The 21059-nt window shown below is 33.0% G+C and overlaps 1 protein-coding gene across 3 annotated transcripts in view; it reads left to right on the top strand.

Moving 5' to 3' along the window:
- The window catches only part of LOC118190076 (poly [ADP-ribose] polymerase tankyrase-like), a 346106-nt gene that overhangs the window by 262603 nt on the left and 62444 nt on the right, over nt 1-21059 (top strand). For all 3 annotated transcript variants that reach the window (XM_085816925.1, XM_085816923.1, XM_085816924.1), the window contains 4 exons: nt 24-295; nt 12463-12641; nt 15728-15833; nt 18073-18242. In XM_085816925.1, the coding sequence (XP_085673051.1) occupies nt 24-295; nt 12463-12641; nt 15728-15833; nt 18073-18242 (727 nt within the window). The remainder of the gene's footprint in view (nt 1-23; nt 296-12462; nt 12642-15727; nt 15834-18072; nt 18243-21059) is intronic.

The raw sequence follows: 21059 nt of genomic DNA, 5'->3' as shown, positions 1-21059 counted from the left end.
TGCAAATTTATGTATCATTTCAGATGTGGAACCTGGATCTTTTCAAAAAACCAGCTCTGCAAATCTTGCTGCCCAAGATTGTGATGCCTGGACTGTGATTCATTACATTGTTGCTCCTCTTCCTGATTATTGCTATTCGAATACTGCATTACTGAGCCTTTTAGCTGAAGTAGGTGCACCTTTAGACAGTGTAAATGCTGTTGGTGAAACTCCTTTGCAGATGGCAATTAACTTAAAACGTGAAGTGATAGCTACTGCTTTACAGAAATTGTTGAACACTCCTGAGGACCAAAAGGTACAAGACTTCTATTCGTCGTATTTTGTAAATGTTTTGGTTAATGTAAAAGGTGCTACCATAAAGTAACTGAATAATTTCTTATAAATCACAGGCTTGCCACGCTACCTGGAAAACCAGGAAAAGTCAGGGAATTTAAATATTTTAGTCAAAATCTGGGAAAGTGAGGGAATTTCATACTGCCATCCTCAAAAACGTGATTTTAACACCAACATTGGTAGCGATCACTTTCTTGGCAAATCATATATTGTATCATGAGCCTCATTTGAACAGCTGGCGTAGAGCCAATTTTAGAAAAGCAAAGCAAATTTTTAACATCTTTGGTTTCCAGTAACCTTAAGAGCCCAGACAGAGCATGCGTATGTGCAGTGCATGTTGAATGAAAGTAAATTACCCCCCCTCGCCCCGAATCTTGTATAAAACAAAATCTTTTAAACCTTTTCTTCTTTCTTAAATGCCTTACTTGCCATTTTGTATTAAAATAAAAAAAAAAACCAGTCATCTAGACTAACCATTTAATATATCTATATTTGTCAAAATATGGTCGATTTTTGTAATTCAGTTTTTAATCCTTAAGTAATTAACTTAATTGTAATGCTATTCATGTCATTTAATGTGTCTTCTTACTTCTAAATTTATTTATTAGTTAATAATATTTTCAAATTTCAGGCAATTTTCTCTAGCATGCTCGTGAAACTAATTCTAGCAGTAAAATGACATACCTTCACAAAATTTAGTGCATATGTCTTTTACTTAGTATGTGCTGCTAAATAAATATAAAATACGTGAATTTATTTTAAAATATCATTAAATAGGTTTCTTTCTTCCTTTAGCTGCAAAATGTCTGTAGAAAAGACATTTTCAATCCTCAGTGGAAAAAACAACTCCTATTATATTGGGTTGAAACATAAGTAATGGCTGTTTTATTAATTTAAAAATTTTTATTTTAAGAAAACAAGGAATTAGTCAATAATATCCGAGTTTTTGGATTTTCCCCATAGTCCCAAGATGTCAAACTATAGTCATTTGGCTACAACCCATTCTCGAGTGGTTTGACACGTGGCTTCATGCAGAAGTTGATTCAAACACTCTTCATCAAACTCATTTGGTCGTACCAAAGGAGCAGCCTCTTCGAAATCAAAATTTCCATTTTTGAATGTGGCAAACCAATTTGTAGTTTGTTTAGGCATTATATTTTCTCCATACACTTCACAAATCTCTCGGACAGCATCTGCAGCATGGGCACCTCGATTAAACGCAGAAAGAAGAACGTGTCGGAAATACTTATGTTTGTCGACTTGACACTCAATTTTAATGATTTGAAAAATAACAAAAATTAGCTCGGGGGGGAGATTCTCTTTCAAATAACGCAAAACATTATGCCAATACATTTTACTTGTACCGCGTAATTTTAAACACAACATAAACAGCCATTACCTTATCTTTCAACCCACTAGTTATAAAAGTAATGCTTTAGGGATTATATATATATATATATGTTTCTACCTACTACTATTATTTCATATCTTTTTGCAGCATTATGCACAAAAGGTTCAGAGACCAAATAGGTCTTACGTCTAATTACCAGTTAGCTACATTTTCTTTTTCAATTATATATATATATATGTAATTTCATGTGTAATTGGCAATTTTTTGTTTTCAAGTGGTACCATAATTAATTTACCCTCAGCACAGCCAACACATGCAATGTGGATGGCTTGGAATTTTCTTGAGACACACCTGGAAAAGTCGGGGAATTTCATTCTCAAGTTTGAGTGGCAACCCTGAAATCAGAAAAAATTATTCACCTTAAAATAAATTCTCATCTTCAAAATAATATTTTTAACATTTCTTCGGATAACCAAAACACAGTTTATAGACAAACAAAACAAAAACACGGCAAAGTGAAACTTAGAATTAGCAAAGCAACAACTTGTATTTGGCACAGATTTGTCTAAGCCTCAGAAAAAGGAAAAAATCAGTTGGCAATAAATTGGCAGAATATAGGGGAGGGAGGATTGGTCACTGCTGTTGAATGCTTAGCCAATATATTGCCTTGCAGACATTATCACATAAAAAAAATCATTGCTAGAGTCAAAAAGTACCTCCTTATAGAAATACTAATTGATTTTCAGGAACAAATTCTCACAAAAATGCAATCAGAATCACTAGGCTTTTATTTTGACATTTGTATGCCCCTCCCCCTTTGTGTGTATGTGTTTGAGAAAATGGTCCTTTTCACTGTCCACTTCGTCCCCCCTCTTCTTTTTTTTTTTTTTTTTTTTATTTATTTTTCTTTTTATTATTATTATTATTTTGATTGTATCGTAGACACCAAGTCTAATCTCCCGAGATGATGCACTTAACCTGCACCTTTTTGTTTGTTTGTCCAAAGCAGGGTTTCTTAAACTGTGTGTTGCGACCCCCAAGGGGGTCACCAAAAATTTTAGTTTTGATATTTCTTAAACTTATTATTATAATTTTACAATTACCAAATATTTTTATGCAGTGTATCTGAAAAAAAGATAAAGACAATACAGACAAAGAAAAAAACGAAAATGTTTCGACGCATTCTCTTTATAATATAAATGTTCATTTTGCTTGCTTTGAACGTGATGCTGTCATTTCGTCTGTTAGTTATTTAAAATTTTCACATTATTCTGTGTTGTAAAATTAAAAATTAAAGTTATTGACCTAAAACTGCAATAGTATATTACAGTACAAGTAAAAAAACTAAGTTTCACTCAAGCATGTGCTGGATTTGCACAATACTTCTGTGGTCCCACGAAATTTTTGTAAATATTATGGGGTTCGAGAAGTGATAAAAAGGGGTCGCGACTGAAAACATTTTAAGAAACCGTGGTCCAAAGCATATTGGCAAGTTGCTGAGTTGTACAGCTTTGGCTCATCTTCAACTCTTGCCGTGCCGACATTTAAAGCAGTTGTACCACTCTTACACTTGTATTCACGATAAAGATGTATCATCATATACTGTTTGAAACATCTTTAATGTTTAGTTAGCAGATTTAACTAATTTGTAAAGAAATTGAATGTTATTCCATCTTGAAGCAAATTTTTTTTGTACATTGCCTTCTCAGTAAATAAAAATGATTTCAGGATTTTGATATATAAATGACAAAATAAGCAAACTAGCTTTAATAAGAATTGAGATGCCATTCTTTCTAAACATACATTTATTCTTTCACTTAATTATTTTATTGTTTGGTCTTTTAATTTGTCCAGTTAATTAAAGAGTGCACGTTTTCATATACATAAGAAAAATATAGGTATTATGTCAGTAAATTATCCTAATTTTACTAATTTGGAAGGAGGTATTTATATTTTTATCAAAAATCAAAATAACAAAGTATTAAAATTAACTGCCCCTTCCCCCCAAAAAAAGCTGTTAATACTTTTTATTAAATGCTGCAGCTGCAAGTAATTGCAGCATTTAATAAAGTGCTATTAAATGTTGAATTATGTATTGCATTATTTTTTTTTTTTATATATATATATTTGATTTGCGTAAACGTAGTAAAAACATTTCATTTATGGTACTAGCATCAAATGAAAAATGTTGGTATAAAATAGGTAAGCAAATACTTGTAGCTAATTGTTTTTAACTTAGTATGTCTATTACTGGAAATTGAAACTTAGAATAACTAAAAGCAATATTTTGTTTAGTACTATTAGTGCTTATTTATTTAACTTGTGGATTGATCTACGATTCTTGGCAAACTAAGAACTAAATTATCTACTGTTTAATATGTATCATTAAACAGCTGTTTATTTATCAGGTGTTTAATATGTGTTAGATGCTACAAATCTGTACGTTTTCAGCAGTATATGAAAGCAGATATTGTATAGAATGCTAAAACTTGTATGCCAAATTACGAAACGATTAATATTTCACACATTTCCTAGGCATTCCATACTGTCAAAAGACAAGCCTAAAGTGCAGAATACTCCCACTGATTATGTATCTAATGTTATGTGGCAAAGCTAATGACTTTTCATACTTGCCTCATATTTAGAATTTACCATTTGCACTTCCTCTTTATTGGAAGTGATGAAATATGTTACTTTGAATTTGTTCATCAAAGATTAACTCATAGTGTGCTTTATGAAAATGGAAGAGAAAGGCATTTTGTTCTAGAAGAAATCATGATTCTATGGTGAACTTCTAAAGAGCAAGCCAGTGTTTTCATTCTTATAGTTGGGGGAAAAAATTATAAAAATTTAGTTACAGATTTCTTACAATTACTTAGAAACCCTAGAAACTTAGTTTTACAAGTACTTAACGCTGAATTTTGCTTTATATTTGTGAGATTTATCACCTGCCATCTAAAGCCAAAGAGGAATTTATAGAGCTCTTGACTCAAAGTATCAAACAATTCACAAAGATTTTATTTAAAAAAAAAAAAAAAAAGCATATCCACCTGGTTAAAACAATGTTATTTAATTTAATTAATACTTGAAAGAAATCCTAAAGCTACTTTATTTCATATACTTGTTGATTACCAAAGAAATGAATTATTTTATGGGAAAATATTTATATTTTTATCTTTATTCTGTACTTAATGTGTGAAATCACGAAAAAATCTTGATGATAAAAAGGGGTCATCAATGAAAAAAAGTTTAAGAAACACTGGTTTAAAAGATTTATCTTATATGTACACTATACAGACTATATCACTTCATTTTGCCTGTTGGTGCAATCTGTGTCAGTCCTAAATTCTGCTGCCTTGTGTCTGTCCTAAGTTCTTAAAGTTATACCATCCCTAAATTCTAAAATTTCTGCCATACCTGCCCTGGTGACAGCTTTCAACCATACATCATTTCGTAGTTATTTTCAGTATATATATTATGTAAAAAAGGGCAGTTTCTTGAGTGCATTTTAAATACATGCAGTTTTTTAGAATAACACAAATTTTTAACTAAATGTAAAAATTCTAAAATGAAGAGAATACTTATCGAGAAAATTATTGATTACATAAAAGGAATGAAAATTGTTCTTCAAAGAGTACTAGCAACCTGTTAAAATATTAAAAGATTAGGAGATGAAGCAGAGACAATTGGGAACTTTTTTTTTTTATTATTGAAGTAAATAAACTTGGATTCTAAAGAGAGGAAATTGATATAAATTAGCAAAAATATCTGGATAATTTTCAAATTAAAAGATGCATAAGTTTTTTTTTTTTTTTTTTTTGTGTGTGTGTGTGTGTGTGTGTGTTTTATTGCATAAAAGCAAGTTTTGTAGCTTTTATTGTGTAATTATTGTTTTAAAATCAATGTAAAATATTCTAAATGTCTTTTTTAGGTGTGGGGGGTGTTTTTAGTTCTAATTAAAAATTACATTTGCTATATATATATATATGTTTAAAAAAAATTAATTTAAATTTTAACAAACACATATAAAAGTAAAAAAGCAAATTTAAAGCCAAAAAAATTTAAAAAATGTGTAAACATCTAAAAGATTTAATTCTCGAACTAATCTACAATATCATTTAAATTCAGAAACATAAGCAAATCAAGTGCAAAACTAATCCATGAAAATAAATTCACTAATTTAGCAAATTAAAATTAATCCAAACAATTTTTTTAAAAATGCATAAGTGAATGACTGTTGAGCAGGCAGGAGACAGACTTATCAAGGGGAAGTTGCCTCCAAACCTAACTCTCCAATCATTCAATTCGTGTTTCATCATTCATGCAGGCAAGGGTAAAAGTCTAAACCAAAAGTAAAAAGTGAAATATGCTTGTATTAAAAGTTTTTCATAAAAAATCTCTTGACCTCTTAAAAATATGCTTTTTTGACCTTTCAGAATTATTTAATAGGATAGATATAACTGTTTCCCATTGTCATTTTTTAATAACTTGAATTTAAGTATTTATTTCTAATGCATTTTAAAGCTGTCATTTATCACATAATATTATTATAATTGATGGTGATAAAAATACAGCATTTAAAAGTTTACGTATAGCATTGAAAAATCGATGAAATTCATTTCTGATTTTCTCGAATACTGAAGTAGAATAAATTATAAGTATTTAATTTCTTTTGTAAATACTGCTTTTGTGATGTATAGGTTACGTCAACTAACGAGATGACAGAGGGCACTAACTCTCAACTGAGAGGTGCCATAAATTTAGTTTTTTAGGAGGGAGACATAGAGAGAGGTAAGAAAGAGGAAAGGCTAATGGGAGCCATTGTGAAAACAAAATTACATTGTATTAATCAATGTATGTATTTCAGTTATTAGTTATGTAGTTTTAGTGATCCAGTGTGTAGTGTTTCTCAGTCTTCTTGCCACTTCAAAGAGAAATTAAAAGAGAGTATAAATTTACTGAAGATGTGTAGATATATATATATATATATATATATATATATATATCTGAAACAAAAATGAAATGCTTAAGAATACTAAAAAAGATTTAGTAGTGCTTCTTGGTGAAGATACACCAATCGTTGGTTTAACAGTAGTTCAGTTAGTAAGGTAAAATTGAGAACACTAAAATTTTTAAAGATGATGCAGAATTTTTAACGGCCATAATATTTTGTTATATTTTTAATAGGCTTTCATCCTGTTTCTGCCTGGATAGGGGTGTGATGTGTGGGTGACGTCAACTAATGAGATGATAGAGAAGGGTGCTAGCTCTTGACTGAGAGTCATTAAGTTTAGTTTTCTAGAAGGAGAGACCTAGGGAGAGGTCAGAAAGGGGGAAGGCTTAAGTTTAGTTTTCTAGGAGGAGATACCTAGAGAGAGGTCAGAAAGGGGGAAGGTTCATGGGAGCTGTTAGTGAAAATGAAATTATATTGTTAGAGGAGGTGAGAAAGGAAATCCAGTTAATCCGTTTCGCAACCCCAAAAATATCAACATAAAAATTGATTTTGCTAACAAATGAAACTGGTAAATAAGAGCTTCGGATATGGTATGATATTCCGATTTATGATAGCTTTCGATACCGAATCGCATTTTAACTGCTTCTCATTAGTCCACACCAACAACAGCTTCTCAACATCTCGGAATTTTAGTTGGTGCTTGGCAGTAACTGTAAATCCTTTTGCCACATAAGTTTCTTAATTTCTTCCTTCTTCTTCAGAAGAGTGCAGATCATCGGTGTCAAATGGCCGTAAGTCTTCGCCAATTCTGTCACTCTTACACTACGCTTATGCTTATCTATGATTTCTTTCTTAATTTCAACGACCATGGCTTCCTTTTCTTTGCAGCACTATCTGAGGCAACAATCTTCTTGGGAGGCATTGTGAAATAATTATTTTCGCGTTAACTCACAAGTGCACAAACACATAGATCAAAGAACACGGAGTGATCTGAGGAGGGGACTCCCTGAGTAGAGCTGAATTGGGAAATGGCACCACGCATACCAACAACCTGGCTCTTTGCTCATTTCTCGAGTCAATGTTTGTATTTAGAGATGAATTTTTCACTCATAATTTCCTTGTATCTGGAATTTCTTGTATGTAGAGGTGCTCATATCTCGAAGTTCTACTGTAATTATATTTACGCTAACATTTTATTATAAATGTATTTCAGTGTCCATAACTCCCAAGTATTTCAAATGCACTAACAATCATTTTTGGTATTTATATACTCTTTTCGTATAATTAAAAAAATACTTTATTTGGACTTAACTAATTTTGTGATACAATTGATTGCTGCAGAGAATGTTGATTTAGTATGTAAATATGGAATAGCAAGTTTTCCTAGTTTGACAGAAACTTAGTTTGAAATTTACTGGGAGAACAACTCCAGTTAGTTAAGCAGATTTTTGTGTTTTCAGTTGGTACCATAATTAATTTACTCTCAACACAGCCAATGCTCACTACATGGTTAGTCTAGAATTTTCTTAAAAGACACCTGGGAAACCTGGTAAAGTGAGGGAATTTCTTTCTCCTGTTTGTTACATTTTTAGAACCATGACATTGCTTACAAATACTTCAAGGCTTGGTAGTCTATTTTACAGCTTTTTATTTGCTCACTATAAATTCAGAAATTCTTCAGGTTCTGAAACAGCAATGAAATTAATCTTCTGTCATAGACTACTTTGTTAAAATAAAAGCTAAACTTAGAGAGAAATGTAACCTTTGAATGCTATATAACGTCTTGGTATAATAATTTTTATCCACTGTATAACTAAGTTTTTAGAAAAATTATGGAAAGGGAAAACGTAGTCATTGTTAAATTAAATCTGCAATACCAGTTCACCAAAGTAGCCATAAAAAATTATGGTAAGATTTTTCATCCCATTAGACTTTTAAACTAAGTATTACAACAAACATGAAATCCAAAATAAAGATACTTTAACCCCTCAGTTTGATGGTTATACAAACTGGAATTAAACAAAGCATTCTATAGCTTGGTAGAATGTCTTTTGAGCACAGAGTAAATTGAAAGGAATTCACAGTATGAACAGAACCTAATTTTAAACCTTGGCTTACCCTAACAAATCACAGCAAGCAAATTTACATCTAATATAAACATCTGAAGTTCAAATTAAAATGTAAAATGAAACTGATAAATTTTGATATTAAACTTTATATCAAAATTTATCATAGTTTATATTTTATATTATATTTATATTTTTAACATATTATATTTATATTTTTAACATATTTTATATTTTTAACTAATTTATATTCTAGTGGAGGGTCATTGAAGTAGAATTATATAGAAAGGCTCAATTAAAAAAAACTTACAGTGTAAGTTTTTTTGGGGGGATGGGCATATGGATGTGTGAAGATAATATAAAACAGTTATTGCATTAATTATTTGATTTTTTATAGTTCTGGCATTTTTGTATGAGGATGTTAGTGTGATATTTTTTATGTCTTCTTAGTCTGCAAGCTATAAAACATTACATTAGTACTTCAGTCTTTGTGGTATCCATTCTTGAATTTGAATATACCGGGTGGTCATAATTAAACTGACAGTGCTTACAGTGTTCTGTAGCGCAATCTATTTGCGAGAATGACGCCACATTTTGTAGGAAGATTAAACAAGACGGAGGACGAAGGATACCATGAAAAAACAAATTAGTTCTAAAAGTCACCGCTAGGGGAATATTTGGCACTGTGTAATAGAAAATAGAGTGCAAATCAATACGGAAATTACCTTTTATTTTGCATTCAAATGGGGTTCAATGTGGCTACCGTTGTTGTGGACCACATATTGCATTCTGTGCACAGTATGCACAACAGCAGAAAGTAACATGTCTGCAGGAATCTCACGTACATGGGGTAAGATCAGGCGACCGAGGTGGCCATGCAGTTGCAAAGTAGCGGCTAATGAGTCATTCTGTTGTGAATTTCTGTCGTAGCATCTGTTGCACCCATACAGCAACGTGTGGACAGGCTCCATTTTGCATGAAAATGATTTCCCCCAGGCATTGTCTTTGCTGAAGTGCCGGAATGACAAAGCTGTTCAACATGTGGTCATATTTCTCTCCGGTAACAAAACAGGTTTTCGGGCATGTCGGGGTAATGTTCTCATAGAAGAATGGATCTACGATAAATTCCGCTGTGAACCCACACCAAACAGTTAGTTACCTTTGGTGAATGTAAGGGAATTGCTGTGACTGCATGTGGTGATTTGTCATCCCAAATTCGGCAGTTCTGGGTATTCACAGTTCCATTTAGGTAAAAGTGGGCTTCGTCTCCCCATAAGATTTTCCATGGCTAGGCATCATCCACCTCCATTCTGGCAAGAAAGGTGAGAGCAAAAGTCAATTGCTTATCATGGTGGGGGACAGTAACTCCTGTACCCGGCTGATCTTGTACGGATAGAAGTTGATAATCTTTCGTAAAATTTTCCATGTCGTACTGTAAGGCATATCCATATTCCGAGCTACTCCTCGAGCGCTAGAGGTAGCAGCAATATTATCTGGTCCTCTGTCGACAATCGCCATGGCTACTACTTCGATTGTATCCCGTGGTACAGGTTTTCGTCCTCTGCCTGACTGAACCTTCAGAGAACCTGTTTTCTCAAATGTTGCAACCATTGCTTTTAGCCCATTAACTGACACAAGACCGTTACCTTTACGCATTTTTTTGTGCGTTCTAAGAGCACAAAGAGCGGCTGACGCGTTGCACTTGTTGAGGTAAAAGAATTTGACCAGTAACGCACGCTCGACTAAAGATGGAGACATTGCACATAAACTTTCAATCCGATTGATTCAAAACATAACACATTGCCTTTTAAAACCCAAGCAGCTGGCACTGTGCGAATTGCCTTCTTCATCTGAAGTTTGAATAAAGAACTTCTTCTTTTGCTCAGCGTACGTCATATTGCCGATCATGAGCTTTTATCGGTGTTTATGTAGAGTTTACGCTTTTTTAAAAGTGTTGCCATATTGCACTTGAACTAAATCAGAAAATATGCATAATAAAAGGTAATTTTATTCTGTATTAATTTGCATTTCTTAACACTCTATTTTCTATTACACAGCGTGACTTTTGGAACTACGTAGCGTGTTCGGAAACTAAGTACCGTTTCATTCTAGCGCTGTGGTAGGCGTCCCGCACATGCGCACTAGTCTTTCTTGTTCACTGACTTTCATTTGTCGCCATTTTGGCTGCTCTATGTTGTGTTTTCAGTTTGCTGTGCACATTCAAAATGTTTAAGACAATTAGTTCTCCCGCTGACTGTGAGATTCATGCCGTGATTAAATTTTTGAATGCGAGGAATGTTAAACCAGCCAAAATTTATCATCAAGTGACAGAAGTTTACGGTGAATACTCGATAAGTGATGGAATGGTGAGAAAGTGGGTAAAAATGTTTAATGCAGGTCGAACAAATGTCCACGCCGAGGCTCGGAGTGGTCGGCCTTCTGTTGTCACCGATGATTTGGTAAGGAAAGTTGATGAAGCAATTCATAAGAACAGACGCTTCACAATGACAACTCTTTCAGAGGCATTTCCACAAATTTCACGTACTGGTTTGTTGGAAATTGTGTCTGACCGCTTGAATTATCGCAAACTGTGTTCCTGATGGGTTCCAAAAATGCTCACTGATGTTCACAAAACAAAGCGATTTGGTAGTGCCCTGACATTTCTCACGCGGTACAGTGATGAGGGAGAAAACTTTTTAAACAAAATTGTGACAGGTGATGAAACTTGGGTGTATCATTTCACACCAGAATCGAAACAACAATCGATGGAGTGGAGACACACTCATTCTCCGAAAAAAAACAAAAGTTCAAAGTGACAATGTCATCACAAAAAATCATGTGCACTGTCTTCTGGGATAGGAAAGGAAGGCGTTTTGCTTACTGAATTTCTTCCCAGAGGTGAAACCATTAATGTGGCACCATATTGTGAGACTTTAACAAAACTAAGGCGTGCCATTCAAAACAAACGAAGAGGAATGCTCAGTAAAGGAATTGTGTTGCTCCATGACAATGCTCGGCCCCATACTGCTGGTGTCACTCAATCGTTAATTCAACAGTTTCATTGGGAGCAGTTCGATCCCCCATCGTACAGCCCGGACTTGGTACCGTCCGACTATCATTTATTCCTGCACATGAAGCGTGAGCTTGGTGGCAAGCGCTTTGGATCTGACGATGACACGAAAAATGCTGTGGAGTCGTGGTTATCGAAACTGGCAGGAAGTTTCTTTGACGATGGTATACAAAAACTGGCCACCCGCTATGACAAGTGTTTGATTATTGGCGGAAACTATGTTGAAAAATAGTTTAAGATATGTATTTTCATATAAAAATAAAATTTGATTCGAAAAAATTGTTTTACTTCCCCCCCCCCCAAAAAAACGGTACTTAGTATCCGAATACGCCTCGTAATTTGTTTTTTCGCGGAATCCTTTGTCCCCCGTCTTGTTTAATCTTCCTACAAAATGTGGCGTCATTCTCGCAAATAGATTGCGCTACAGAACACTGTGAGCACTGTCAGTTTAATTATGGCCACCTGGTATATAGAAATTTAAGCTTTTGCCTTCTTCATCTGTAATTTTTGTAAGGTATTATATGGAGCACTTATTCCAAACTCCATTCAATATATTTTGTGTCAGTTTACTTTTCCTCTATCAATATTTTAATAAATGAATCAGTTTATCTTCCAGATAATTCTTTTCTGTAAAATCATGACTGCTATTAATGGAAACAATAAATTAATGTATAACTTTTTTCTATAGATAAAAATTGAGCTTAGCTTACCACATGTAGCAGCTGATGATATACAATGGGACCATCCAGTTTCTAATTATGAAGATGACAGCAAAACGTATTTAGAGAAGATACAAAGTGAAAGCATGGAAACAGATGATAAAAGTTACCTGCAGCCTGATCCACTGTCAGGTTTTGAAACTACTGGGTTGGTATTTATTGTTAAATTATGCTGTAAATTTGCTTTAGGTTGAAGATTTTGTGACAGTAGTAGAACTAAGTATGTCTAAATTTGTCAGTCCTCCTTCCTTACAAGTTAAAAATAGTATATCAGTTACTTCTGTATATAGTGTCATAACTGCCAACTCTCCCAGTTTAACCCGGTAACTCCCATTTTTTCCGTCACATCTCATATCTCCCAGTTTTTAAATCAAATGAAATTTATTGAATTTTGGAGCTTAAGTTGTGGAAATTTCATATTTCCATTTCTAGTGATCTTCTGCATATTTTTTCTAATTAGATTTTATTGGATCTTAATTGTCTTAATCTACTATAGACAGTTACAAAACTTTATACTATGAAGGTGCAAATGATGTTTAATCAGTAAATATTTGTATTTAATTTTATTTTACATTAGCATATGGTACATTAATAAGTTTATTTACACAATAGTATGTATAATAATTATTGATTTTACGAGGGTAGGAACTTTTAATAGTGGCAACTATTTATTTACAAGGAATACAAAAGTGATTCATGTCACCATGTTTTACAGTCCTACAATATAGTCGTCAGCATTGTGTACAACCCATTTCCAACGATGTGAAAGTTGCAGAATACCTGTAGCAGCGCCTATTTTGTTGATAGTTTGAATGGACCGGTCTACTGCCGCAAGAATCTCAGGAACAGTTTGGAAGCGAGTGCCACGAAGTGGCTCCTTCATCTTAGGAATTAAGTCATAGTCACAAGGGCTTAGATCTGAGGAGTATGGTGGATGGTAAAGCACTTCCCAGCCCCATCACTTGAACAAATCAGTAACAGCTTGCGCTGCATGCGGCCGAGCATTGTCATGCAAAATGAGAGGAGCATTCTGCAGAAAGTGTCGCCGTTTTTATCTCAAAGCTGGTCGGAGATTGTGCTCCAAAAATGAGCAGTAATACTGCGCAGTGACGGTCTGCTGTGGGGAAACGGTATGTGTTAGGATGACACCATCACAGTCTTACATGAGAATCACCATAACTTTCACATTGCTGGGGTTCTGACGAAATTTCGAACGTCATGGTGACCCGTGATGACGCCATTCATTTGATTGGTGTTTCAGTTCTGGCTGGTACGATCGGGCCCAGGTCTCATCCAGCATAATGATACTGCATAAAAAAGCATCTCCTTCGCGCTCATAGCGCTCCAGTTGGGTTCGGGCAGCATCGTATCGTAGCCATTTCTGCATTTCCGTCAATTGATGTGGAACCCATCGTGAAGCAATTTTTCTCATGGACAGGCATTCCTTCAGAATGTGCAGCACAGTCATATGCGCTAATCCTGTTTGTCCGGCCACCTGACGAATCGTTTGGAGGTGATCACTGTCCATTAGTGCGGCAACAGCTTGCATGTCTGCATCGCTGACACTCGGACGACCTGGCCTCAGCATGTCTGCCACGTTTTGGCATCCATCATTGAATACTTTCACCCATCTTGCTACAGTTCTGTAAAGCAATGCAGATTCCCCACAAGCCTCTTGAAGCCCTTGATGATACTGTCGTGCTGTACGACCTCTGGCACATTCAATTTTTATTCAACATCGTTGTTCTTGTTTTGAAAACATCCTGACAACACTTACTTTAGACCGCGAGCTAATACAAGGATCCGTTCTTCGTGTCAGTCCGCATGTGTGTAACATAGGCAGGACGAGTCTTTTTGCTGAGAGGTAAGGTAGGTATGTAGTTCACGTGCGGTATACGCGATATTCTTTGGTTTTGTTGCGTAGCGTTTTTTCAGCTGTGTTGCCACTATTAAAGTTCCAACCCTCGTATTTTCAGTATTTTTGTAAGTACTATGATAATTTCAAACTTTGCCTACTCAGGATTTTCTCACTTTAATAGTGTAAGAAAATTACGAAAATGGAAATTAGCCAAAGGAAATAAAAATGTAAAGTATCTAATTAAATATCAATGTATTTTGTACTTGTTGAATAACCTGAATCATGCATTATAAAGTGAATTTAAGTCAATTTGGATTCTTTAGAAATGTTGCTGGCCGATAACATGAAAACCTCTAGGAAATCCCCAGTTTTTAATATTTCAAAGTTTGCAGTTGTGTAGTGTATAAAAATCAATTATATTTATTTATCAACATAAAAAATGTCTTTATAGAAGCAACCACTTTCTTGGGAATCATGTACCATGTGAGTGATATTTAGACAGCTGGCATGGAGCTAATTTTCGCAGTGCCGATCAGATTGTCTTTTTAAAAGGCAAAGCAAGTTTCTAGCATCTTTGGTTTCCAGTAACTTTGAAAATCCAGAGACTCGCATGTGCAGTGTATGGTGAACGAAAGTAAATTCCCCCGTTCTCGTATCAAACAAAATCTTTTTTAAACCTTTTCATCTATATTCACCAAAATACTGTCGATTTTTGTAACTCAGTTTTTAATCCTGCAGTAATTAACTTTATTTTAATGTTATTCTTATCATTTAATGTGTCTTCTTCCTTCTAAATTTATTTATTATTAGTTAGAAATACTTTCAAATTTTACGCATTTTTGTCTGGCATACTTGTGAAATTAATTCCAGCAGTAATATGACATACCATTACCAAATTTAGTGGACATATTTTTTACTTATGTATGCTGCTAAATAAATAATAAATACGTGAATTTATTTTAAAATATCATTAAGTAGATTATTTTCTTCCTTTAGCTGCAAAATATCTGCACACATTTTAAATCCCAAGTGGAGAAAACAACTCCTATTTGGGGATTATATATGTGTAAAGTCATATGTATTTGGCATATTTTTGTGTTTTCAAGTGGTACCATAGTTCATTTACCCTCAGCCCAGCCGACACACACTATGCAGATAGCCTGTAATTTTTTTGAAACACATCTGAAAAAAATCAGGGAATTTCCATTTCTTGTTTGAGTGGCAACCCTGTTTCATCCAAGTTTAGTGTGTTTTCCTTCAAAAATAATCTGTTTTCTTTTAGTTCTTACTGTATAGATTTTTACATGCTGATTGATAAAAATTACTGTCCTTTTTCTTGCTTGCATGTAGTTAATGACTGTATTTTGTACTTTTAGTGAATTGGTAATGGATGCAGAAAAGAATATTCCATATGATGTAGTTATGACTGTAGTAGATTTGAATTATGGTGCTTATGGAATATATAATTTCTATAAAATGCAGGTATGTGTTTTCCCTTCTAAATTTAGTTTTAATAAAAATTAATGATCTTATGTACATTATTTTATTTCAGTACTCGTACCTTTTTTTGTTGTGAGAGAGAGAGAGAATGAGATTTTAAATTCAGCGTTATACGTTTGTAGTGTATTTCTTTAATGAAAATTCTAAATCTCTGATTGTAGCTAAAATTTACTTTTTGCCTGTGTGCCACTTTTTTACATTGAGTTTGAATAGTGGTTACCAAAGAATGTAATTCATTTTACTGATTTTTAAAATATTGAACTTGAAATTTTAAAATATAGCCATAAAGGTCTTGCTGAGCAAAGTCGCTGAACATTGTTTTAGAGAATAGGAATTTAGGACATTTAGTTTCAGACAACAAGAACGATTAATGAAATTTTAAATGATTTGCCTCATTATTTTCCATATATCATTCTGATTCAAATAATAATTTAAGCTTCAGGAGGACCGAGAACTAAATCAGCTTTTTATAAAACAAGTCAAATTCCTTTTAGTTTTTATCCTCTCCTCAGAATTCTTTGGCAAATGACAATAGATTTGCAATTAAATATTGTTTTACTCAATTCTATGATGATATAATTAAAAAAATATAAGTGATAGTAACAGTTGTTATGAAATTCAGTTGGGTAAAAGTATAGTTTAGGGTACCCCTTGGAGATTTTTGGTGGTACATGGATACTGATTTTGTGTAATTCTTTGACTCGTTATTTTGGCTTGCGAAGCGGCGATTTTTTGCACCAAAAATCGGCGTTACACAAATCCAAAATAACAAGGCAAACAATTGCACAAACTCGGTATCCATGTACACATCGATTTATTTTCACTTAAAAAAAATCCCCAAATTGCACAAAAATAGCATTGTGCAGTCCTTTGACTTTATCCATGTACATGTCGACCTATTTTCATTTTAAAAAAAATCCTCGAATTGCACAAACTTGCATTGCGCACTCCCTTTACTTTGTCCATGTACACATCGATATATTTTCACTTAAAAAGTCAAAGAAGCATTAAATTCTACAATATAGGCAAACAAAAAATACATAATCTCAATAACATAAGGAAAAACATGTTATACATTTAAGCACTACCAAAAGTAAATATTAACTTATCATGATTTTCGAGTTCGCTTCGTACACCCAGAGCCACGTAAAAATCAAAATATCAATCATACTCAAATGACTTTTTTCAAACCAGGTACTCTTTCTGATTGAAATCTTCACATAGGGACCATCTGAACCTTTCTTCCTACAAACCCATTCAAATCCATCTAAACGGTTTTTATGTTTGACTAGACGCATATCCTTCCTACATACAGGACACTTATAATGGCTACTAAGTAAACCTTCATTTACACACCAGTTAAATAAAGCTCTTTTCCCCTTTCGCTCCAAATCGTACAGAAACTTCAAATTAATCTTACTACATTCGGCCATTCTACCGTCTAAAGAATCAAACCAACACACACCACAAAAACGCTTACGAAACATCCCATGATTCAAAATTTCCCAGAATCATGCACCCGATTACGTCACATTAGGTTTTCCATAACATTCAACTACTGAGGCTACCATAAATGAAATAGCAACTTGGCGATAAATCAAACAACAACTTCGCCATAATACAAGGGGTACCTTAAAGTCTACTCTACCCTTCAGTTGAAATGTCATAAATCTTTAAAAGATTTATTTTGCTTTCCTACTTTTCTAGAATTTTTGGTTTAATATGAAACTCAGCTTTATCTTAAATGATACCCTTCAAGTTTTTAAAATTATTAAATAATTTTTAAATCATTGAAATATACTTTTATAACTAGGAGGATTTTATATTGCCTTGCCTACAATGTTTTGGATGTAAACTTATTTTCATACGCTAACATTTACGGGAAGACTAATTTAAATTAGTTACAAGGTAGTGTATAGCCGACTAAGCAACAGGGTACTATTTAGGAAAATTCCATTTTTTAAGTGTTCATTTATTAGTGTCACCAAATTCTGTATTTTAACACATTTTAAATGATAACATTTCCTTTCCAAATAAATTATTTATCTTTGAGTTTAAAATTTAGCTGTATTTTCTTCTTAGTTATTGATTGCATATATTTGCATGTGTTTGTAGCTTTACTGATTCCATGTATTATCATTGTTTATCATCTTTGAAATATGTTTTGAATCTTATCCCTGATAGTAAAAGGATATATTCTCTACTTTTGTGTGTTTTCTAGCTTATTAAACATAAAGGTAAAGATCTCTATATTCTGTTTACATGCTGGGGTCGAGTTGGAGATACTGGGCAGTATCAGAAGACCCCTTATAGTACACTAAACGAAGCAGTAAAAGAATTCAGCCGAATATTCCGTGCTAAATCTGGGAATAACTGGGATGATGTCAAGAAGTAAGATATTTTTCAAATAAATTAGATAATATGTATTAATAAATTATTGCTTCTTTACAATGTGTAAGCCATATTTTATGTATACATACATAAGCCATTTTTTAATGAAAGCAGTGCAGGTGAATTTTTCTATGTCTAAAATAGTGTAATGATCCTTTCTGCCATTGTAGCAGGCTTAGAATCTGGTAAGCATTTATAGTAAAATTTTCAGAGTTATCAGAAATAAAGCATAATAGAATCACTTAGTCATAAACAAGGTGAAATTACCCTAACATAATGAAAATCAATACCACATTAATAAGGGAAAATAGTAATAATTATAACCTGAAGTTTCAAGTTTTTCCAGTTTCAAATTTGTATGGCCTATAATACATGAAGATGGCAGTAATTATGAGGGGAAATAATTATGTCCAGATGCTTGCAACTTAGCAGAAATGCAGGAGTAATGAGAGTAATCTAGTTAAATAGGAGACTTGAGGGAAGTATTACAAATTTAAAATGGGATTTTATTATAATATTCTCTATTTTGCATATTCCTGTTTGAAATAAAAGTTTTGATTTGCTGTATTTAGAGTATATTATTATAAGGGACACCACAAATAAATAAATGATGTAGAAACTAAACATATTATTACAATATAGTAGATGAATGCATTGTGTGATAATTATAACATTTGTTATATAAAATAGCTCAAAGATTAATGCTGACTTAAAAATTAATAATCAAATGTATCCCTTTTTTTTTTTTTTTTTTTTTTTTTTTAAGATGATCAGAATCATTGATTTTTATTTTTCTTTCCAATGCAATTATAATCCAAATTATGCAATTATTATATGAAAAATGCATTATATAATTAATTTTCAAATCAGTTAGCCTCAAGAAGCATTAGATATTTTGGAGTTTATATATGAAGCTTTTATTTTATAGTGTTCTTGACATTTTTCGCCCAAGCATTTCACACATATAGTTTTTGATTTTCTGTCTTTTTCCCTTGAACACATGCAACATATCCGATAACATAATTCTCTTTTCTTTGTTTGTGATTCATCAAGAGAATCTTTGCTATGTTCCTTCTGTTTCTGCTGTGATTTCAAATGAGAATTTAAAAGTGCAAAAGTCAAATCCTTCAAGAAATGCTTTCTTTTATTGAACTTCTGTGTTGGAGTTTTAGTAGACAAAAGCAAGATCCTTGAATTTATATCGACAATATTTAAAAGCGAAAAAAACATTACCATAGGCCATTGATTTGATATTCTGGCCATAGAATACCTTTTGTCATGTTATAAAATGTAATTCAGATTTTTTCAAATCTCTTGTGCTTTCATTGATATGCGTAGTTGACAAAAGGTTATTGACTGGAGTATTATGCACAGTCAAAAGTTTTTAATCCGGACGTCCATAATCCGGAATAATCTATAATCTGGACCTCAAAGCTACAAACTTTCTGTGCATGCGTAAAAGCATGCGCGTAATGCGTTTACACATGCGGGTTTAATGTATAACGGACGTTATAAGCTAAGGTAAAATTATCTAATTATCTATTTCAGTTAATGTAGCAGATTGCGTTGTTCCTTAATCTTCTAATTGGATCCAGCTTATTATTTTTTTCAGACTGCTAGAGTAATTTATAAAAGTAAGCTTGAACTTTCGATTATGTCGAAAAGAATTTCTGATTCTGGAGCTGCAAAAGGATCTACAAAGTGAAAGCATGTTTCGATATCCATCAAACAAAAAGTGGAATTGCTGCAAAAAATGGATAAATGCGTATCCTTTGTTTCTCTAACCATATTGAAATCTGTTTATCAACTTCACGCTGCTCTCCAGAATGGGGGGGGGGACGTAGCGGAGCACAATGAATTGGAAGTTGATCTGTCAGCACTATCCTTATATTCAGAGCAGATGTTTTTATTTTATTCGGCCTATAATTCCTTAGTAAATGCAGTATTTCATCTCGATATACTCCATTTTTGATACGATTTAAATCAAATTCCTGTCATAATAAATATCATGAATACACATCAAATAGTTTTCTGGTTGCAATTTTCTAATTTCGACTATGCGTAATGTATGCTTTATGCATGTTCGTGTTGAAAGGAATAATTAATGAAGTAAACAAATAAATATTAATCTTTTTTTTTTTTTTAATTTTGATACCCTTTAGATCATACTTGCTCTTTATTTCATAAATTATGCTTTCATATTTTAATTTTTATAATTTCTGCATGCCATCTTACCAGATTTAAACTGATGATCTATAATCCGTAAAAACCGATAATCCAAAATTGCTGAAGTCTCGACGAGTCCGGATTGAAGACTTTTGACTGTATTAGTGCAACCCCTCATGAGCATTATATAAAAATTTATTTTCCTTGGTTAAATGATATACATTTGTTCTTTTTTGCCAAGAAAGAAAGTAGAATTATATCCTTTTGAAACCCGAAGAAAGTTGTATGCTGTTCTCTATTCTTATTCAACACAAATTCAGTTGGGATTGTCGTCTTGTCCTCACATATTGTTCCAGGGATATAAATTTTATTTTTCTGTAAGAAATAGGCCAATTTGTAACTGATATACAATACAATTTGTAACAGATACCAATTGTCTGTGGTAATATTTGTTCCAGATTTGTATAATAGAGCTAGCATGTGCTTTGCTATTTCACAAGAACTTCTGGTTTTCTTCTATGGCTCATCTGGTTTCTGACATATGTAAATTCTCATGTTAAAAGTATAGAAGGTTCTAGAATCCACCGCAGTAAATATCTATATACCATATCTTTCAGGTTTCTTAAACATATATGGCCGAAAGGAGCATTG

The sequence above is a fragment of the Stegodyphus dumicola genome, chromosome 5 (assembly GCF_044657685.1).
Source record: "Stegodyphus dumicola isolate Sdum_Otavi_A_Nest chromosome 5, ASM4465768v1".
NCBI classification, from domain to species: Eukaryota; Metazoa; Arthropoda; class Arachnida; order Araneae; family Eresidae; genus Stegodyphus; species Stegodyphus dumicola.
Note: the sequence above shows the minus strand (reverse complement) of the source record. Positions and strands in the feature narration are given on the sequence as shown.